The 18,263-nt window shown below is 48.6% G+C and overlaps 1 protein-coding gene across 1 annotated transcript; it reads right to left on the reverse strand.

Moving 5' to 3' along the window:
• Positions 1–10,511: 10,511 nt before the first annotated feature.
• VAX1 (ventral anterior homeobox 1) lies at positions 10,512–18,018 on the reverse strand. The gene is made up of 3 exons (XM_075155143.1): positions 14,799–18,018; positions 12,850–13,037; positions 10,512–11,060 (listed from the first exon to the last, which is right to left on the reverse strand). The coding sequence occupies exons 1-3, from the start codon at positions 15,034–15,036 to the stop codon at positions 10,512–10,514; spliced, it is 975 nt and encodes a 324-aa protein (XP_075011244.1). The 5' UTR covers positions 15,037–18,018.
• Between the last annotated feature and the right edge of the window lie 245 nt (positions 18,019–18,263).

Raw genomic sequence — 18,263 nt, forward strand, 5'->3', positions numbered from 1 at the left:
CTGGGTAATCCCCACGCTGTGCTGCCTACCACCATACCCTGCAAGTACAGAAGTCCCTCGCCCTGTTAATCTGAAGCAGATCATATGTAAGAATTTTATTTTACGTAAGTTAAATTGTGTTTTCTCTTTCTTCTGGTACTTGTGACCTCTTGATCTTTACACATCAAGAATTTACAATGCGACATCTAATAGTTCTTTATGAAAATATCAAGAAAATTCTAGCTGAAGGTTTTGTTTACTCTCTGCCTTTAAATCTTAAGCAATAAAGTTCAGAGTAACTTCAGTAAGGTAAAAAGGACTCTGCTTTCCACCAAAGTTCACTGCACAAGAGCCATCTCAGGATCCTGATCTGAAAAAGCCAGTATTCTCCATCTTCCCATCTTCCACTTTAGGAAGCCATGTAATTAGGCAGAAATTCTTCCTCAGGGAACCCTCTGTGCTGATGCAGCTTTCAGGAGAGAGGTCATTTTATGCATTTGTTCCTTTCTTGTTATCTAAATGTCCGCCCTGGATTAGCTCTGCTGTTGGGATTCTCACTGCTTCGGCCAGCACAAATGGACATTGCAAAATCTTCTTTGTCACTGCAATTTTTCTGTGTTACCTGCATATCCGCACCAATTAGCTATAGGGTATGGGCTATTTCAAGGATTCTTCTTAACAGAAGCGTGCATATGTATAAACATAGCCAGATATTAAACTTCTTGGAAGCTCTCAAACAGGTGAACTCTGTAAACCTTTTTTTCATTGGTATAGTCTTGTGGGAGTCAGCAAGGGTATTTTATAGTGGTGGTGTATTCACATGCATCTAGAAAGGGGTGTGTCTGCTCTCTAGGCTGTGAAATCAAATGAACAGGTAGAAAATTATCATTTATCTTGGTTTTAATATAAACTAGCATTACAGTTCATTAAAGGGCTTGAACTTCTGGCTGTAGAGTTTTCAGCATTTACTATATGCTCAAGGATTGAAAAGCTGTTTATTATTGTTATTCATATTAAAGCAATGCTTACTGACTGGCCTAATTATGCAAAAGCATAACAGGAGAGAGTTTCTACCTGCAAATCTTACAGTATAAACTAAATAAGAGTGGGAGCAGAATGGAAAGGGAAAGCAGATGGACAAAGTGCTAGAACTCGAGCTCTCTGATTACCAACCAAGGTCTGCATGTTCTGGCCCCACTGGATCTGTTACCATGCAATACTTTCCAGCAGAAGTTTCCCAGACACACAACTATAGAGCTGGAAAGAGCAGCGAATGCTTCTAAATAAGGATCCTGATCGCCTGTAGGTCTTAGAAGTCTCTTTTAAGTGATGTCAAGGTCATGAGCTTGCTCCTGTTGACTGCATTAGGACAAAACTCTGTTTCATGTACATTTGGATTATCTGAAGGTTAGGAATCATGGTAATACAGTTAGAGTAGTAGGGCTGAATTAAGCTGGCTAACCTGCCTGATGAAGATGTGCGGTATGGTGACAGAAGAGTATTGCAGCAAGAGAGCCTTTCAGCTGAAACAATTCTGTCTTTGCTAAATTGTCTTCCCTGATTAAAGAGATTCATGACATGATATCTCATCCCTGACCTCTGACTCCAGTTTTATCGAGAGCTACTTGACCATGACAGATGCATTTTGAGACATCTTCAAATCATTTCAATCAAACTCCTTTTTACGCCCCTGCCGACCCCAGCAAGGCGCGAGCACGCTCCTGCCAGACCGCGCTCTGCAGAGCCATGGCCGATTTCTGACGGCCCCCCAGCCTCACGGCTTGTTTTCGGGTCCAAGCAGCCCTGCGAGGCCCCTCGGCCGCGAGCCGGGGCCGCCCTGCGGAGGGGCCGCGCTGCGCGGCCGCGGCAGCCCCCGCCCCGCGGGCCGGTGTGGCCGCCGCTGTCCGCGGTGCTGAGCCGCTCCCGCCGCACCGGCCCTGCCGCCCGGCCGCCCCCGCTCTGCTGCCGGCGGGGGAAGTCCCCAAACCTTCCGTGGCCCCAGAGATGGATCTTCCCAGCGTGGCCTGGCTCCGCGGGGCCCCGTAGGAGCGGTTTCTCCCTGTGAGAAAACAGAAGGGTTTGCACCGGTGGTGCTCCCGTTGTGCCGGCGCCGGTGACTGGCCGAGCTGGCAGGCCACGGATACGTTGTCAGCTCTCAGCCGTGGCTAAAGAAAAGGCTCCACCTGTTTTTGTAGCATCACTGGTGCTCAGGGCACTCTTGCAGAAAAAGACGATAGCCTTTGTCTGAAATTGTCATGCCTTGAGGCCTCGTTGACTGAGCTGGTGCTCTGGAGGGTTGAGTTGAATATTCCCACTTAGATTCATGTGTCTGACTGTCCATACAGAATAACATACAGAAATTTAGCTATAACATTAGAAAATTTGTCTTCATTATAGATAACAACACAGAGATAAAGCTCAAACCTTAGGTTTCATACAAATTAAATCCAGATGGATGCACGGTTTGGCTCATGAAGAAGTTTTGAGACAGTAGCACCATCCCATCACAGAAACAGTACTCACTGTCCCCCAGAGCCCACAAAAGGTAAATACTCAAATACTCAAAACTCCTATTCACAGGAAAAGATTTCTAGAGACATATTCTGAGTAGCAGGATTTGGGCATCTTCCATCAGAATGAAAATATTTCTTCTTTACTTGTTTTTTGAAACAGATTGATTAAAAAAATACTATGTTCATTGAGTTTCATCTTTTTCCCGTTAATCCAGTCTCCTCAAATAACTTTCACATATTTGTTCTCAGCATTGAACATACTTCTTAGAAATCCAAGATGTGCCATAGAAAAGTTTCTACTGCCCGGTTAGATGGCCATTTCTTCTTTTATGTATACATCTTAGACCTTGCTTCTGTGAAGGTCTGTGCATACAGTACAAGGCACTCCCCTGGAGGAGCTTTGCCAATAAGTCTGACTACCACAGACCTTCCTCGACAGAAACTCCAGGCCTCAAATTGGAAATGAAATACAGACTAATATATGAACTGGAAATACAGCTTATATGACCCTTTGCAAAAGATAAATTCCATGCTTAAAAGTTTAAATCTATTCCCCTGGATTTTTCCCCACTTGGCTCTTCTAATGAAAGAGAGAAGTTATTCTGAACACAAATGGCCTATGTTAAGACTGAAGGTAGTAAATACCGATATCATCTATGAACACCATTTTCTCACAAAACACCATTTAAACTCTACGTGAAAAGGGACCTGATTTCATCAAGTAAAGGCAATAGGAGAACTGGCAAGTGGGAGAGAAGCAATCAGGCCAAGTTTCTTAGGATCTTAGATTTAATAAAGGGCAACTAATTCATGTATCTCACACTATTTTCCCTAAGACCATATTAGAACTATGCCAATGGAGGAAAGTATTAAGTATGCGTGTGAACACCTTTAAGTGCGAGTAAATATCAGTTCTCTTGGTAAATAATAATAATGACAGTAAGAATATCTAAGAAGACACAATGCACTGAGAAATAATAAGCATAATCCCTTTCATTAAAAATGTTTCACTCCATGGGGCTGGTAATCCAAAACTATTTCCATAAGGCTCTGTTGTTTTAACAGCTGTGGCCATGGTATAAAGTTTCACATTTGGAGCTTTAGCACAATTAAAGTCCCTCTCAACACCTGATGAAATGGGTTCTTATTTACTAATTCATTTCAGTAATCAGCTGATCTTGAGGATGTTCGCAATGCTGTGTCCAGAGAAGTATAGAGATTATCTTGGAGTGTGCACTCAGGATGCCTTGGATTGCCTATTTATCCCTCCTTAGCTCTTTATGGCAACAGACACTTTATTCTCCTGCCTACTTCTGATTTCCATGTAGGATTTGGTTTATGAAAATTTATGTTTAGAGGCCTCAAAGAGATTATGACCATCTAGTGGTAGGCACAGTTTAGAGGCTTAAATTAAAGAGACCAGGCAGGAAAAGAGGGAAAGAAAGAAAGATCAGGGCTAATGAGAGGGAATGACTGCAAGCAGTGAATTGGAGTTGACTATGGTGGCTGTTAAATTTTTGGTCACAATTTTGCCTCACCTTCATTGAAGCAAGAGTATATACTGATACCTCCTTCTATGTAGGTTTAGATGAGTATCAGTATTGCCATTTCAGAGGAACAACAGCAAGAAACTCACTGACTAATGACTAACAATAGTCTTAGGATCAGACAGAAATTCAGGTAGAAACAAGGACTGATCTCCTGTCCTTAATTTCAGGCTAGGGGCTAAGCCATGAGGACATCCTTCCATGCTTCCGTACACACACCATTTTGTCCTGCACTTGCCTCTCTGACAGCATTTTTGTAGCCAGGGTAAGGACTTCTTTCATTTGACCTTTCATATGGTTATCTTCAACTTTTTCCCAGGTGTGGTCTCAGTAACTTCCTTGTCTCTCTCTGTGTTCTGACTGGCTTCCTTCCCAATGTCCAGCCTGAATCCCTGAAGCCACAGCTCCTGACTTGCCAACTTGATGCTTGCCAGCATGAGATTCTTTCTAACCCCCTGTTTTTTCTGTGCACTAAAATAAGACAAACAAGTTTGTGGAAGGGCATTTAAAAGGACAAGAACTCCATGAGTCTTCCCTTGCAAAATTTTCTCCGGATTGATCCCTGTGCAGCCAGGCTAATAGAACGAGAAAGAGAATCGCTGAATATGTAAGGAATACCCACCTTAGAAACAATTCAAATTCATGTTAGCATTCATTTTCTTTTCTTTTTGGGACAGAATTGAAAAATCAGTTTCCCTTTGGTTTTCCTTCAATCTCACAGTCTGTAATTCGCGCACCTTCAGTGATGTGCTGCTGGGCTGTAAGAAGAGGTTCCTACCGGGTAGATGTACCCTCTTATGTGACAAGCCTTGTGTGGATTGGGCTGTGTTATTTGTCCTCTGCTACATCTGATTCCTTGGCTGGTGGTTTCAACTGAAATATAGAAAACACATTTCATTCGCCCAGGCTGTGGCAATTCAGCAGATGTGGCCTGTGATCGAGTCTTCTTGCGTTGGCCATAGCACCACGTGTCAGGTAACGGTTTGTATTCTGGCCGAATCCTTACTGGTGCGATGTTTTCATCGTTGCTCACAGCAGGGGGATCAAACAGAAGAATGGGCTGCAGATAGCTGAAGAGAAAAAGGATCTGGGAATTTATTACTTTGTTTTTTCACAGGGAGAATAAGAAAGAAAAGGCAGCACCTCTCGGCAAACAGTTACATTAAGTGCATTTTGCAAGAACTGTGTATGAAAAGAAGTTGAAAGGATTTTGACTGTTCATGTTGAAAGGAGATGAAGAAGAGGTAACGTGGTAAAAGAGAATTAAAAAGGACGTGGTTGCAGAAGGTAGCTTGGGAATGTCTGTTCTGCTGCTTCTAATGACAGAACTTGGGACTATTTGTGTTAATAAAAAGTAGAAAATGAATATGCAAAATGTAATAATTTCTGTTCTATATATGATTGATTGTGGAACTCACATTTAAGACAATATTCAAATTAGAATCAGTCGCTCACACAGATATGAAGAATAGCATTAACAGTAACAACTACATATCAAAATATAATAAACACTGTGCTTAAGTTTCTCAGTAATTATTATTAGAAGCAGCAAGGTGAGGGGTAAACTGCTTATTAGAGAGTTCTTACATCTGAGTCAGAAACGTCTCATGTCAGCTTCTGCCAGCCAGCACTCTGGACCACGGATACTGTCTGAGGTCACAGTTTATATTACGGCTGCTACATAGACAGCATCACTTCCATGGATTGCACTTTAGCTTCCCTGGTAATTTTGTTAAACACTTGCCAGTGACTGTGACTTGATTCTGTTCAAGAGTTATTCTTTTGAAGTGTTTTTCTTTTCTCTGAAGAAATAAAATACTCTGAAGTTAATCAGGGACCTCATGTGCTTTTTTACATGTCACAAGGTCATATGTCTTGGGTTGATGACAGGGTTGCAAATGGAGACAAAGTGGTCAGAGGCTGCACTAATCCCTGGCATGAGAGATATGGAGGAGCAGCAAATAAAGCAGGGCCTATGTTAAGTGGGTGGGCAAATGCTTTTGAAAAAATCCTCTAAATAGACTAATTCTTTTCCGTACGTGGACCTGCCGAACATTGTTTTGTGTTCATCCTGGGTGCTCTGGAGCTGATCCTGGGAGTTTTGTCTTCCTGAGAGCCATGGGACCAGACACTCTGTCCGTGTACCTGTGAAAATATTCCTTGGGTTCAGCTGAACAAACTGAAACAACCCACGCTGCCCTCAGTCTTTGTTATTGTTTGCTCACCCTAAGTCCTACGTGTAGCTGCTGCTAAAGGAAAGTTTGAGGAAGTCTGCCTGCCACAGAAACACTTTCGTGATTTCCTTTAAAAAATCGTGCCGAACATAGATTTATATTTTGTTTATTTGCTTTCCTACTAAATATTCCTGCCTCTCACACTCACACATGCTGCCTCTGCATGAGCCCAATATTCCTCAATTTGAGCTCAGATGCTGCAGTGATGGGCACAAATAATTATACCACACGAAACGCGATGAAACGTTTCAGCAGCCAGTAGTTTCAGGAAGGTGGTTTGTGTTCCTCGCTCCAGTAGAATGAAAGTCAGCATTTTAATGAAAACAAGCAAGCAGTGTGTCTGGGCAGCACACAGCTTCAGAACAGCTTTGGTGGAATTGGCAAAAAAGAAATGGGACTATTATTTATAAGCAGTTTTTTGATTCAGGCTCACTGTATATATAGGTGTGCATATATGTGATTTTTAACTTGTCCTACGCAGCGACACAGCTACAGTTGGTATTCCCTTCCCCTTTTACAGAAATCAGATGAACATCTATTAGTTTGTTCTCCTGTAGGAAGGAGGGGGTTTAGGCACCCAGGAACCCCATGCATTTGAGATGCTGGAAGTTTCAAAGGAAACAACAAATTGCCTCCCTCCCTGCTGAGGTCCAAGGTTTTGACCTGAGCCACAAGCAGAGACTGAAACAGGACTGTGATAACCCTGCATGGGAGTGGAGAGCCTCCAGCTTTTGCTCTACCCCCAGCCCAGAAGCAGCCTCTGGTACAGCAGTGGGGCAGGTGGAATTTGAAGGAGACAGGAAAAAAAAAGAATAATAATGAATAATGTCTTGAAGCAATTTGTCAATTTGTTTTACTTGAGTGCTTAGGCAAGACCCCTTCACACCTCAGGGCACATCCTTATTTGGAAATATTCAGAAATAATTAATAATAATAGGAATAGGAATAAAAATGTCTAGCTCGTCTACTGAGGAGGGCTGCAAAGCTGTAAAATAAGGATTTTTGCTTTAGTGTGGGCAATTTAGCTTGACACTGGTTTAAATTGCCTTAGGTGAGGAGCAAAGAGCTTACACTGACCATGGCTCCAGCCCTGGGACCGCAGGTCAGGCCAGCTACCAGGGAAAAAGGGCCTCACAGTGCCTGTGTGAGGGGGCAGGAACCCCCCTACAGTCTCCAGTTAAGAAAATAGAATAGCAGAGAAATCCTCTTTTTAGATGAAGCACCTGAGACAGCTCTGGCAGGACACATTCATGCTGCTGTTCCCCGTGGGTCACGGTGCAGGGGCAGATTTGGGCAATGAAGTGGCCCCATCTCAACAGCAGAGAGGTCCCTGCAGGACAGGGCAAATTCATTACGCAGGGCAGCCCCACGCAGGGCAGCGCAGCCCGGGGAAGGTTTGCGCGGTGGCGATTGCCTCCTCGGCAAAGGCAAGCCAGGCCAGGGCTCCTCTCTTTGTCCAGGGCTGCGGGTGACGCTGTGCAGTCCATGCAGGAAAAGCAGAAACCAAAAACTATCCTCTGCCCCAGGGTCTCCCTGGTAGATCCGTTTTGCCACACTCAGCTTTTTTCTTTTTAACTGCTTCCCCTCCCCTCCCCTTGAAGTTTTGCAGTCTTGACCAGCAGTTTCAATGTCACCTCTTCAAATGTCACCTGCAATCCTCTCCTTCACTCAGGTTGCCCTTCCCCAGATCATTTCTACACACTTGGAAAAAAAAAAAACAAATCACCATCGCCACCACATCCTTCCCTCTTAATCTTGAGCAGTGCATCTGCCCTGGGCTGGGACGGGCTCACGGCAAAGCCCAGCGGAGGCCGCACTGGGGACCCATGGCCGGGGGGAAGCCGCGGGGCAGGCAGGTGCCACGGTGCCGCGGGTGACTTGGCCTGGGGACCCGCGGTTTGACGCCTCGCTGCGGCCCTGGAGGCGCCAGGGCCTCGGAGGGGCTCCCGAAAAACATGGGTTCTACCCCGCGCTGGCTTCTCAGCAAAGGACTCTCGGGGCTGGGCTGCCAGACAGGATGGAAGCAGGAGCTGTTTAGAAAATACTTATCCATATTTATGCACGCAAGCACGTATATATATTCATATACATGTATGTATATTTTGTATATGCTTGTATGGATATGCACACATGTATGTGCAGCCGTAGGTGCCTGCCAGGCCCGGCACCTGCCGCGGGCAGGGAAGCGGCACGGAGGTGAGCGGCCCCCTGCGCCGGGGCGGCAGAGCCCGGCGGTGGCACCCGGGCAGGCCGGGCACCCGGCTCGCCTCCCCACGGAGGGCCGCGCCGCGCCGCCCCGGCCACGGGCACGGGCGGGGGATCGGGCCCGCGGGGCCGGGAAACACTCCGGGGGCTGCTGCCGGGCTGGGTCGGAGCCGGGGAGGGGACCGGGAATGCCCCAAACTGCCCCAGGGAAAGAAGAGATCCCGCTCCACGAAAGGGACTTCACAACCCCCCGCTCCAAATTTAAAAATAAAATTAAAAAAAATTGGGAGGGTTACGTAGGGATAGGATTCTTTTTTTTGGCAGCGCACGTATTAGATGAAGGTAATTTGGGTGCTATGAATATAAGACGAAAATACACCTAATTCCGTCATCATATAGATATAATATATTTCACTCTCACCACATAAATACAAAACATCCAAATATCCAAAACATTCAGAACAAAAGTTAGTAGCAAGGGCTCAGCGCTCGATTCATTCATTATTTTTTTCGACTAGTTGCCTAGAAACTTCAGACGTAAATAATTTACAATAAAATTACTATTTTCTTTCTGTCCAGCTCCTTCTGTCCAGTTCTGGTCTATAATTAATCCTATATACTACAGCAACCATTCCACTTTTTGTAAATTTTTTTTTTTTTGGTTACAGTTTGGTGGCACGTATTTATACAGTTTGTAAACGCCATGTGTTAAAGTTTAAAGAAAGAAAAGAAACTTAAAACCAAAGTAAAGAAATAATTTTTTTTCCCAAAGAACTAGCTAAGTACAGCATCCCTTTTCTGGCAAATTCAAGTACCGAAATTGAACAGGAAATATTCGATCCGGAATACTAGAAGATGAAATACATATGTTTGTGGAGAAAATAGCAGTAAGAATTATGAAGGAAGAAAAAAAATAGATTGTTACATAGATGTATTTTTAAGTACAAAAATAACAACATAAGATACGCTTTTTATATTTTACGTTCGTTTTAAATGAAGTGTGAGCGATATACGAGAGGGTTATTTTAGGAGGAAGGAAGGCTAAAGATTTTTTTTATTTATGCGCATTGAAATTATTTGGAAAAATCAAACAGAAAAAAAAAAAATTACCATCGCAACAGATCTGGATGCAAATCGAGTCGCGACTTCCATTACTTATCTGCGGATTTGCTTTTGCAGATAAGGTCCGCCGGACTGGCCCGTGGGAATGCAAAAAAAAAAAAAAAAAAAAAAAAAAGGGGCGTTGTGTTATCTCGAAGGGAGAGACAGTTTTATTCAAAATCTCTGCAGCCACTGGTTTCTGTCTCCCCGCTTCGTGCGTGTATTTTCAAGGCAGTCCGCTCCGGCCCTTCCCACATTCGGGATTTATCGTGAGAAAGAAAAGTTGCTGGACGTTTTCCTGGCTGGTGTTAAGGGCAAGCGGCAAGGACGTTTCCCGGGGACTGTAGTGCAGTGAGTGTGGGTGAAACGGGGGCCACAGGTGGAGCCCCCAAACCTTTGTGCTTAGGAGTCACTGAAGTCCGGGGTGGGGGGAAACACCCGGGCATCACCTGGCAGCTCCATCTTCCTCTCTCCAAAATCCTTCTCCCTCGCTTGGCATTGGCTAAAGCCATCCGAAAGAGCCCGGCCAAACCGCACCCCGTCCGCTCTCCCTCTCCGTCCCTTTCCTAGCGGTGTCAAAGCAAACGAACAGACAGACAAACCACCCCCGAACGGACAGACGGACCCCCGGGCCGGCGGGGCAGGGAGAGCCTCGGGGGCTGCCTCGCTCCCGCCGGGCTCCGGGGAGGTGCCCGCAGCCCCCTTGCCGCGCCCCGGCCCCGGCCGCCGCCTGGCCTCACCCCGCGGGCGCCGGGCCCCCGCTCCGCCCCGGCCCCCGCTCCGCTCCGCCCCGGCCCGCGGAGGGAACCGCGCCGCGGGGCTTGGAGGCGGCGGCGAGGGAGGGGGCTGCCGGCGGGCCGCCGCGCCGCCCGTCCCATAAATACCGCCACAAATAGAGACTATAAATATAAATAGGGGGAAGTTACTTAGAGTCAGTCCAGTGCTTTTTTCTCAGCGCTTTCTTTATTGTTGGTCCGGGAGTAGGGCTCGAAGGCGGACGAGCTCAGGTAGCGGGCCGACAGTTCCTGCAAGTTGCCCGCCAGCGAGCCGGCCACGGCCAGGGGCGCGGAGGAGAGCCGCCCGGCCACCGAGCCCAGCAGCGCGGGCACCGGCAGCCCAAACAGCCCGTGCCCGGCGGCGGCCGCTCCGTGCAGCGCTGCCGGCGGGGGGGGCCCCGCCGCGCTGCCGGCGGCCGGCGGGTGCGGGGAGCTGCCGGCCGGAGCCGCCGCCGCCGCCGCCGCCGCCGCCGCGCTGCCGCTGCCCGCAGCCAGGCCGGGCCCGCGCAGCGCCGAGCCCAGGGCTCCGGTGGCGCAGGGCGGCAGGAGGCCGGGCAGCCCCGGCGGAGAGAGCAGCCGGCCTTGCTCCAGCAGCCGCAGGACGCTGCAGGTGGCGGCGGTCTCGGACACCACCGACCGCAGCTCGGAGTCCTTGCCCTGGTCCTTTTTCTGCTTGGTGCGCCGGTTCTGGAACCAGACCTTGACCTGCAGGCCGGGGAGAGAGGCAGGGTCAGCGGGGCGGGGAGGGACGGGCGCCCCCCGCCAGCTGCCCCGGGACCCCGGCACGGCTCCGCGGGGCAGAGGGGGGAAGGCTGCGGGGGAGGGCGGGAGGGCTCCAGCCGGGCACTTGTGAACGGGGAGCCTTTGAAGAACGCACAAAGCGACACACACACGCACACCCCAGCCTGGCTGCTCCCCGTTTCGGGGTGCGCCCGGGGGGAGCAGAGGGGACCCGGGAGCCCTTGGCTCTTTTTATCGCACTGTATCCTTAACCTGGTCCGTCTCACTTTATCCTGTTTTACTATCCGCCGGTAGTTCTCTCCAGCCCTTTCCACAGCGCTTTATTCTAAGCCAGCTCAGCCGGAGCCCCGACCCGCCCGCGGGCCGGACCGCGGTCCCCAGCACCGCGCACGGCGGCGGCAGCTGCCCCCCTCGGCCCGCTCGCAGCGACCCCGCACGCTGCCACCGCCGCTGCTGCCCGCGCAGGTCCAGCTGCCTTTGCTGGGTGTAACGACAACTCTGCGCTTCTTTCCCAATCTCCCGGCCTGGACAGTCTCTCTCCCCTCCCCACCTATTTTAAACAATATTTAACTTTAAAAAGGAATCCTGGACGCACCTCCAAAAAAAAAAAAAAACCAAAACCAAAACAAAAAACACCCATGGCGGTTTCTGTAACCTACGAGCTATTGAACTTGTCATTCCTATCCGGCAGGAGAAAGAAAAAAGCTAATTAGCCTGTCAGGGGAATTTATTGTTGTATGATATTTTGCAGAAATATGAAACCGGCTTTCAGAAGTTTGGTCTTTTTAGATGCTTCCCCGCACTCTCGCATAGTTTTAACCCGCCTGACCGCCCCCGGCCCACGGTCGCTCTGCTCTGCAGGATGGAGGGGCGATTCTCCCCCCTCGAAAATACAAGGACTCAAAATACGGCCCAAACTTCAGCCCCGTCCCCGGATCTCTTGTACCCAGGAAAGAGGGCTCAGACCAAACGTCTCTAATCCAGCCGCCCCCAGGGGCAGGTGCCAACCTCCCCCCCCAAGGGTTTTGCAGCTGTTTTCCGCTTGCTGCGGGCTGGGAGCGGCTGGGCCTCTCCTCGCTGCTCCCCGGCCGCAGCAGCGCACCTCCGCGCCCGGGGCAGCGGGCACCTGCACGGCAGAGCCCCGGGGCACCGAGCCCCAGCGGGGCCAGGGCGGCTCCCCGCGCGCCGGCCGTGGTGGGGGGCAGCGCCCCGGCCTGGGGAGGGCTTTGGCTCCAGGGCCAGGCTCCCGCAGACCCCTCGGGCCGGACCGCCTCGCCGTGTGCAGACTCACGCGGCCGCGGAAGAGCCCACAGAGGCTGTGTGCGGGGCCACGTACGGCCGCGGGACCCCCCTCCGCCAGCAGCCCCCCTGCGGGGCTCCCCCTTCCCTGGCCGCACATAGTTATAGGTCCCTCGCCGGGACGCCTCAGCCACGCATCCCACACTCCATCCCGGGGGCAAGGCAGCGGGCCCCCCGGCCGGACACGCGTGGGCACCTCGGGGGCGGCCTCTGCTTCTCCAGCGGGCCCGCGCCCCTGCCCGACATCTCCCGGGGCCTGCGCGGTGGCGCGGAAGAGGCGCGCAGGACCGCGGGGCCGGCCCACTCTTGGGGTCCGGCGCGCAGCGGAGATGCCCAGGCCAGGAGGGGGGGTCCCGCGGAGGGAGCCGGGAGCCGGGAGCCGGGAGCCGAGAGCCGGAGCAGGGCAGGGCAGGGCAGGCAGGGCAGCCGGGGCTCCCCGTCCCTCTGGGGCTACCTGAGTCTCGGAGAGATTGAGCTGGCGGGCGAGCTCGGTGCGCTCCCGCCCCACGACGTACTGGCAGCGCTGGAACTCCATCTCCAGGCGGTAGAGCTGCTCGGCCGTGAAGGAGGTGCGGGTCCGCTTGGGACGGTCCAGATCAAGCCCCTTAGGCAGAATAATCTCTCTGATTGAACCTTTGGCATCTGGCAAAGAAAGGCGCAGTCAGCTTTACACCCAAGCAACCCTCCTATCTTTTTTTTTTCCTTTTTTTTTTTTTTTTTTTTTTAATTTTTCCGAAGGGAAGAGCTGCCGCCGGCGCCTTCAAGACCGAGACCCGAGTCAGGATAGAGCAGGGTCCCTGAGACTGCGGCACTGCACCTGGCCACTACACCCAAGGAAGGAAAAAAAAACAACCAAAAACCCAACAGAGAAGGAAGGAGGGGGCAGTGTGGGCCCAGGGCTCTGGAAATAATCCCCTCAGCCCATTTAAAAATTGGCTTGAATATGTTGCACTGACAGTACGACACTGCGGCATCACCCCGGCCCCTATGGGAGGCTGGGGAGAGATCCTCCAGGCCGGGCTTTGTGCCTGGAGTGCAGGGCTACTCTTTGTTCCCCCTGGGCTCCAGATTAGGGCTTGCTGGAAGCCGCCACACACACCCAGCCGCCCCCCAAAATATAAAACCTCCTTATTATTTTTTTTTAGAACAAGTTTCCCAGGCGAAAAAAAGCAGGCAGGAGCTTTCAGGACATAGGCAGCGCTGCCCCCGAGCTGGCTGACTGCCCACCGTGAAGCTGGGGACACCTCCAGCCCACCCAGCATCCCGGGGAAAGCATCGCCGCCGCCGCCGCTTTGGGGTTTTGGCAAACAGGAGAAGAAGGAGGGCGGAAAAAAAAAAACAAACAAAACAAAACAAGGCACCAAACAGCCCGCAGAAACCTCACTTTTCTGGTAGTCCCGACCGAAAGAAAGCGGGACAAATCTTATTAACATGACTGTCAAGCTAGAGCCAGATTCATGTTACATTAAAACCTTCCCAACTTTGCTTTCCGTAATTTTACCTCTTCGGTACGTTTTAAATCAGAGACAACCACATCATTTTAATCCGACCCCTCTCTGGGTCAATCGGTCGCGCAAGGATTAATTATTGTTTACAAGGCCTGCTTCTCACTGATTTTGTTCCGATTCTGTTTTCTCCCTCCTCCGCCAAGACGCACCTTAATAAAACCGAAATTTCTTCAGGATTTTTTTTTTTTTTTGAGGGGGTAGGAAGAGAATGATTTAATTAGTTTAGCCTGGGAGGGAGACGAGGGTTGAGGAAAATAACACGTATAACTATTAAAAAAATTGAAGAGCCCATCGTCATTCCTCCGTTGATTTTTAAGGCTGATAGTTATTTAAAAATAGCCCTTTCTGCTGGGATGCTGGGCGCGGGGAGAGGGGGGACAGCGGGAATCCCTGCTCTCCGCAGAGGACCTTCCTGCCCGCTCCGACAGTCGGGCGGGAACCGCAGCCCCGCGCCATTGTACGCCGCAGCGGCTGCTGGCGGGCGGGATGCGCGGGCGCGGAAGGAGCGCGCCCGGCCGGCGGAGGAGAGCCGCGGCCCCTCAGAGGGAGCGTTGGCCCCGGCGGGCTCCCTGGGGGCACGCGCACGGGCACCCCGGGAAAGCTGCAAAACAGAAATAAAAAAGCGGGGCTGGCCCGGTGCGGGGCAAAGCCGGGGAGGCACCGCCGCGGCTTAACTTTCCCCCGAGCCGCTGGCGGAAAATCACCGAAATAAGGCCGGGCTGGAGCGGGGCTGCAGGGCACAGCCTGGCCGGTGTGTGGGATCTCTCCCCCGGAGCCGTAGGAAGGTCTTTCAACCCAGGGACGGACCGAAGGCAAAGCAACAAAATAAACAAATCTCCCGGGCGTGAACGGAGCTCACCTTCCCCCACCCTCGCGAAATACCTCAAACTCATACCTCTAACTAGGATCCTCCTGCAATAGTCCGGATCAGCCGAACTAGATTTACTTTTATTACAGTCTTCCGTAGCTGCAGAGGCAGAAAAAGTCCCTTGCTGATCCTTCAAAAAAGAAGTAGAAATATTTCCTTCAGACCCTTTGCTTTCCTTGCCCTCTTTATGTCCGTTCTTCGAGACCCGGTTAGCTTCAGTCTCTGAACTGCATCTAACGTCCATTTTGTCTTGTTTCCCAAACATGTAGTGCAATAAAAACAAAAAAACCAACAAAAAATATAGAAGAGTAGAAGAAGAAGAAGACGAAGTCTATGCTGGATATTGCACGGCTTAGGGTCAGATCGGTGGGGATCTGTAAAGCACCTTGAGTAAGGAAGGTCGGGTTTTATCCCACTGGAAATGCAGCGGCTTCCTCAGTCCCAGCGTCCTAATGTGACTGTCCAGCTTCCCAGAGCGCCCAGTGATCAGGTACTCAACAGTGCAACTCTAAAATGATTTAATGTCTGCCTTATTACAGAGACATGTAGTTGTTAGACACACAGAGGGACGCGCACTCGCTGTTTCAATTGATTACGGGTAATTTTGCAGCCTCCACATTTAGGTTACCTCATGAATACACTAAATTGTTTGGATAATATATCAGATCGTAATGGATGGTTTGTGTGCTTGTCCCCAATCAAGTAGAGTTTAGCCAGTGAATAAACTGAAATGATTGGTCTTGCTTTCAGGAAACACACAATCAAAAGACTGAGACTTCCAGAAAAAAAAAAAAAAAAAAAAAAGAGAGAGAGAGAGGAAAAAAAGGGGGGGGGGGGAGAGGGGAAAAAAAAACTTTTGACAAGATTCACCCTGAATTGTTAGCACCATTAGCAGCCATTATTAACTTTCTTCAGTATGCCTTTGACCTCCCGATTATATAGTGGCTTTCTCCAAAGCACGCCAAATAAATCTGAATAAAGCTGCTAGGAAGGGCTGGAAAAATGCAGTTGTAGGGGGGTGAAAAAAAAAAGCCCCCTGAATTCTAAACAAACAAACAGATCCCCAGCACGCACACACACAAAAAGTTCTTCCTTCAAGCAGATCTCTCCAAGGAAGCAGGTTATCTTGGCCAGCAGAAATCCTCCTTAACACATCTCCCCACAGACAGCCATCTTAAACTCCTACCTCTTCTTATTTCAGTCCCGATACTTGCTTTTTGTGCTTCTCCCTCTGTGTGTGTGTGTATGTGTGCGTGCATGTGTGTGTGCTAATTCTGCACCTTCGCAAACACTGAACCTATTCGCAGAGCCTGCTCATTGAAAAAAAAAAAGGGGAAAAAAAAAAAGCCAGCTTTGTGTGCAGTGGATCCAGGAGGGGGGAGAAACGGAGAGGGGGAGAAAGAGGGAGAGAGGGAAAGAGGGAGGGAGGGAGGGAGAGAGATAGCCCGTGAAAAATCTCAACTGCGTGATCCACTAAAGGAGAAAAAAGTTTTACTCTAGCTATTTCATTGTCTCTGCTACAATATCTTTGAGAACCGCAACAGCCAGTAATCCAATAAGACCATTGATTAGGCTACAATGATTCAATTCAAGCAAATGGCCTTGTGCAAAGAGCATGCTCCAGTCCTTCTTGTCACCTTGCAGGGCAGAAGCCCTCTTCATGCTGCTCTCCTTATTCATTCCTTTATGGGAAATGTAGAGCAAAAGGAGTGAAAGATGGCAATTATCTAATTGGACTATTAACAAACAATTCTCTGAGTGTGGCTGTCTGGCAGTGGTTCTTGGGTGAGGTGAAAGGCCACATGTTGCACTGGCCCCATTCACAAAGAGTTTAGGGGCCTGAGAGAGAGAGAAAGAATTTTCCCTGAGAATTTTTCACACAAACGCCGGAGTATCCATCAGGCGTGCTCCTCTCCGCCTCGTCCTCCGCCTGCCTGGGCCGCTGCCTGGGAATTTTACCCACCTGAAGCAGGCTGGGGGAGCCGTGCGTTTTACTGCAGATGGTATCAGCGGGTAAAAGCAGAACGTGGCGCCCTTGCCAGGGCTGCTCAGCCCCACGGGTCTCATTCTGCTCCCGCTGGAGGAAAAACAGCCCTCGCCCCATGGGACCCAGTCTTTGTCCAAGGCGGTGTAACGGAGTGAAGGATCCAGCACTAGGGCCTAATCGTCATACATGGGAAATTCAGGGGAGACAAGAAAAGAAGGGGGGAAAAAAAGAAGAGAAAGGAGGGGAGGGGAAAAGAAAGGAAGGGAAAGGAAGGGAAAATAAGAGAAAGAAGAAAAGGAAAGGAAAAGAAGAAAGGAAAGGAAACAAAAGGAAAGGAAAGGAAAGGAAAAAAGAAAGAAGAAGAGAAAAGAAAAAAGAAAATAAAAGAAGGTAAAAGAAAAGAAAATAAGAGAAAAGAGAAAAGAAAATAAAAAAGAAAAGAAAGGAAAAAAGAAAGAAAAGAAAAGAAAAGAAAAGAAAAGAAAAGAAAAGAAAAGAAAAGAAAAGAAAAGAAAAGAAAAGAAAAGAAAGGAAAAGAAAAGAAAAGAAAAGAAAAGAAAAGAAAAGAGAAAAGAAAAGAAAAGAAAAGAAAAGAAAAGAAAAGAAAAGAAAAGAAAAGAAAAGAAAAGAAAAGAAAAGAAAAAGGAAAGGAAAAGAAAGGAAAAGAAAGGAAAAGAAAAGAAAGGAAAGGAAAAGAAAGAAAAGAGAAGAAAAGAGAAGAAAAGAAAAGAAAAGAAAAGAAAAGAAAAGAAAAGAAAAGAAAAGAAAAGAAAAGAAAAGAAAAGAAAAGAAAAAAGAAAAGAAAAGAAAAAAGAAAAGAAAAGAAAAGAAAAAAGAAAAGAAAAGAAAAAAAGAAAAGAAAAGAAAAGAAAAAAAGAAAAGAAAAGAAAAGAAAAGAAAAGAAAAGAAAAGAAAAGAAAAGAAAAGAAAAGAAAAGAAAAGAAAAGAAAAGAAAAGAAAAGAAAAGTGAAAATGGCAATTCATAGATACATTTCAATGAGTTGTCTTTAGAGGAAATCTTAAATCTTGGTCATTTTTCCACAAATCACAGAACAATTTATTTTTATTACCATTGGCTGAAAAGTCAGACTGAGATTGAGGAGGTGCCCCTAAGATTTTCATCAAGCCCTATCATTTCAACTATATTTATACATACAACTGGACATCGAATGTCCTTATTATGGACCAGGTTTTATTTTTCCTTACAGCAATCTCTGGTGGTCTGTTATTAGTTACTACTTGTATGGCAGTCATACCCAGGGGCCCCAAATAAATCACAGCCCCATTGTGCAAGGCTTCATGCAGATATATAGAGAGGATGGAATGAGTTCATTTCCTCCATGAATTCGCAATCCTGTGCAAAGGCCTGTTGTGTGAAGGGATGCTCGCAAAACAGTACATTTAAGACAGATTTGGTCCTTTCGGGGGCGGTGCAACAAGTGGATGTTGATTAGTGAGAACATTTTTCACATAGCTGAAGTATAGGTTTGTGTTTAGCAGGTAAT

This window comes from Calonectris borealis, chromosome 7 (assembly GCF_964195595.1).
Source record: "Calonectris borealis chromosome 7, bCalBor7.hap1.2, whole genome shotgun sequence".
NCBI classification, from domain to species: domain Eukaryota; kingdom Metazoa; phylum Chordata; class Aves; order Procellariiformes; family Procellariidae; genus Calonectris; species Calonectris borealis.

Bases quoted from the DNA above. Each gene is read 5' to 3' on its own strand.
- VAX1 (XM_075155143.1), bottom strand. From the start codon at position 15,036: ATGTTTGGGAAACAAGACAAAATGGACGTTAGATGCAGTTCAGAGACT. The intron at 13,038-14,798 runs GTATGAGTTTGA...TTTCTTTGCCAG, and splicing joins CAGGAGGATCCTAGTTAGAG to ATGCCAAAGGTTCAATCAGA. The intron at 11,061-12,849 runs GTAGCCCCAGAG...CCCGGCCTGCAG, and splicing joins TCAATCTCTCCGAGACTCAG to GTCAAGGTCTGGTTCCAGAA.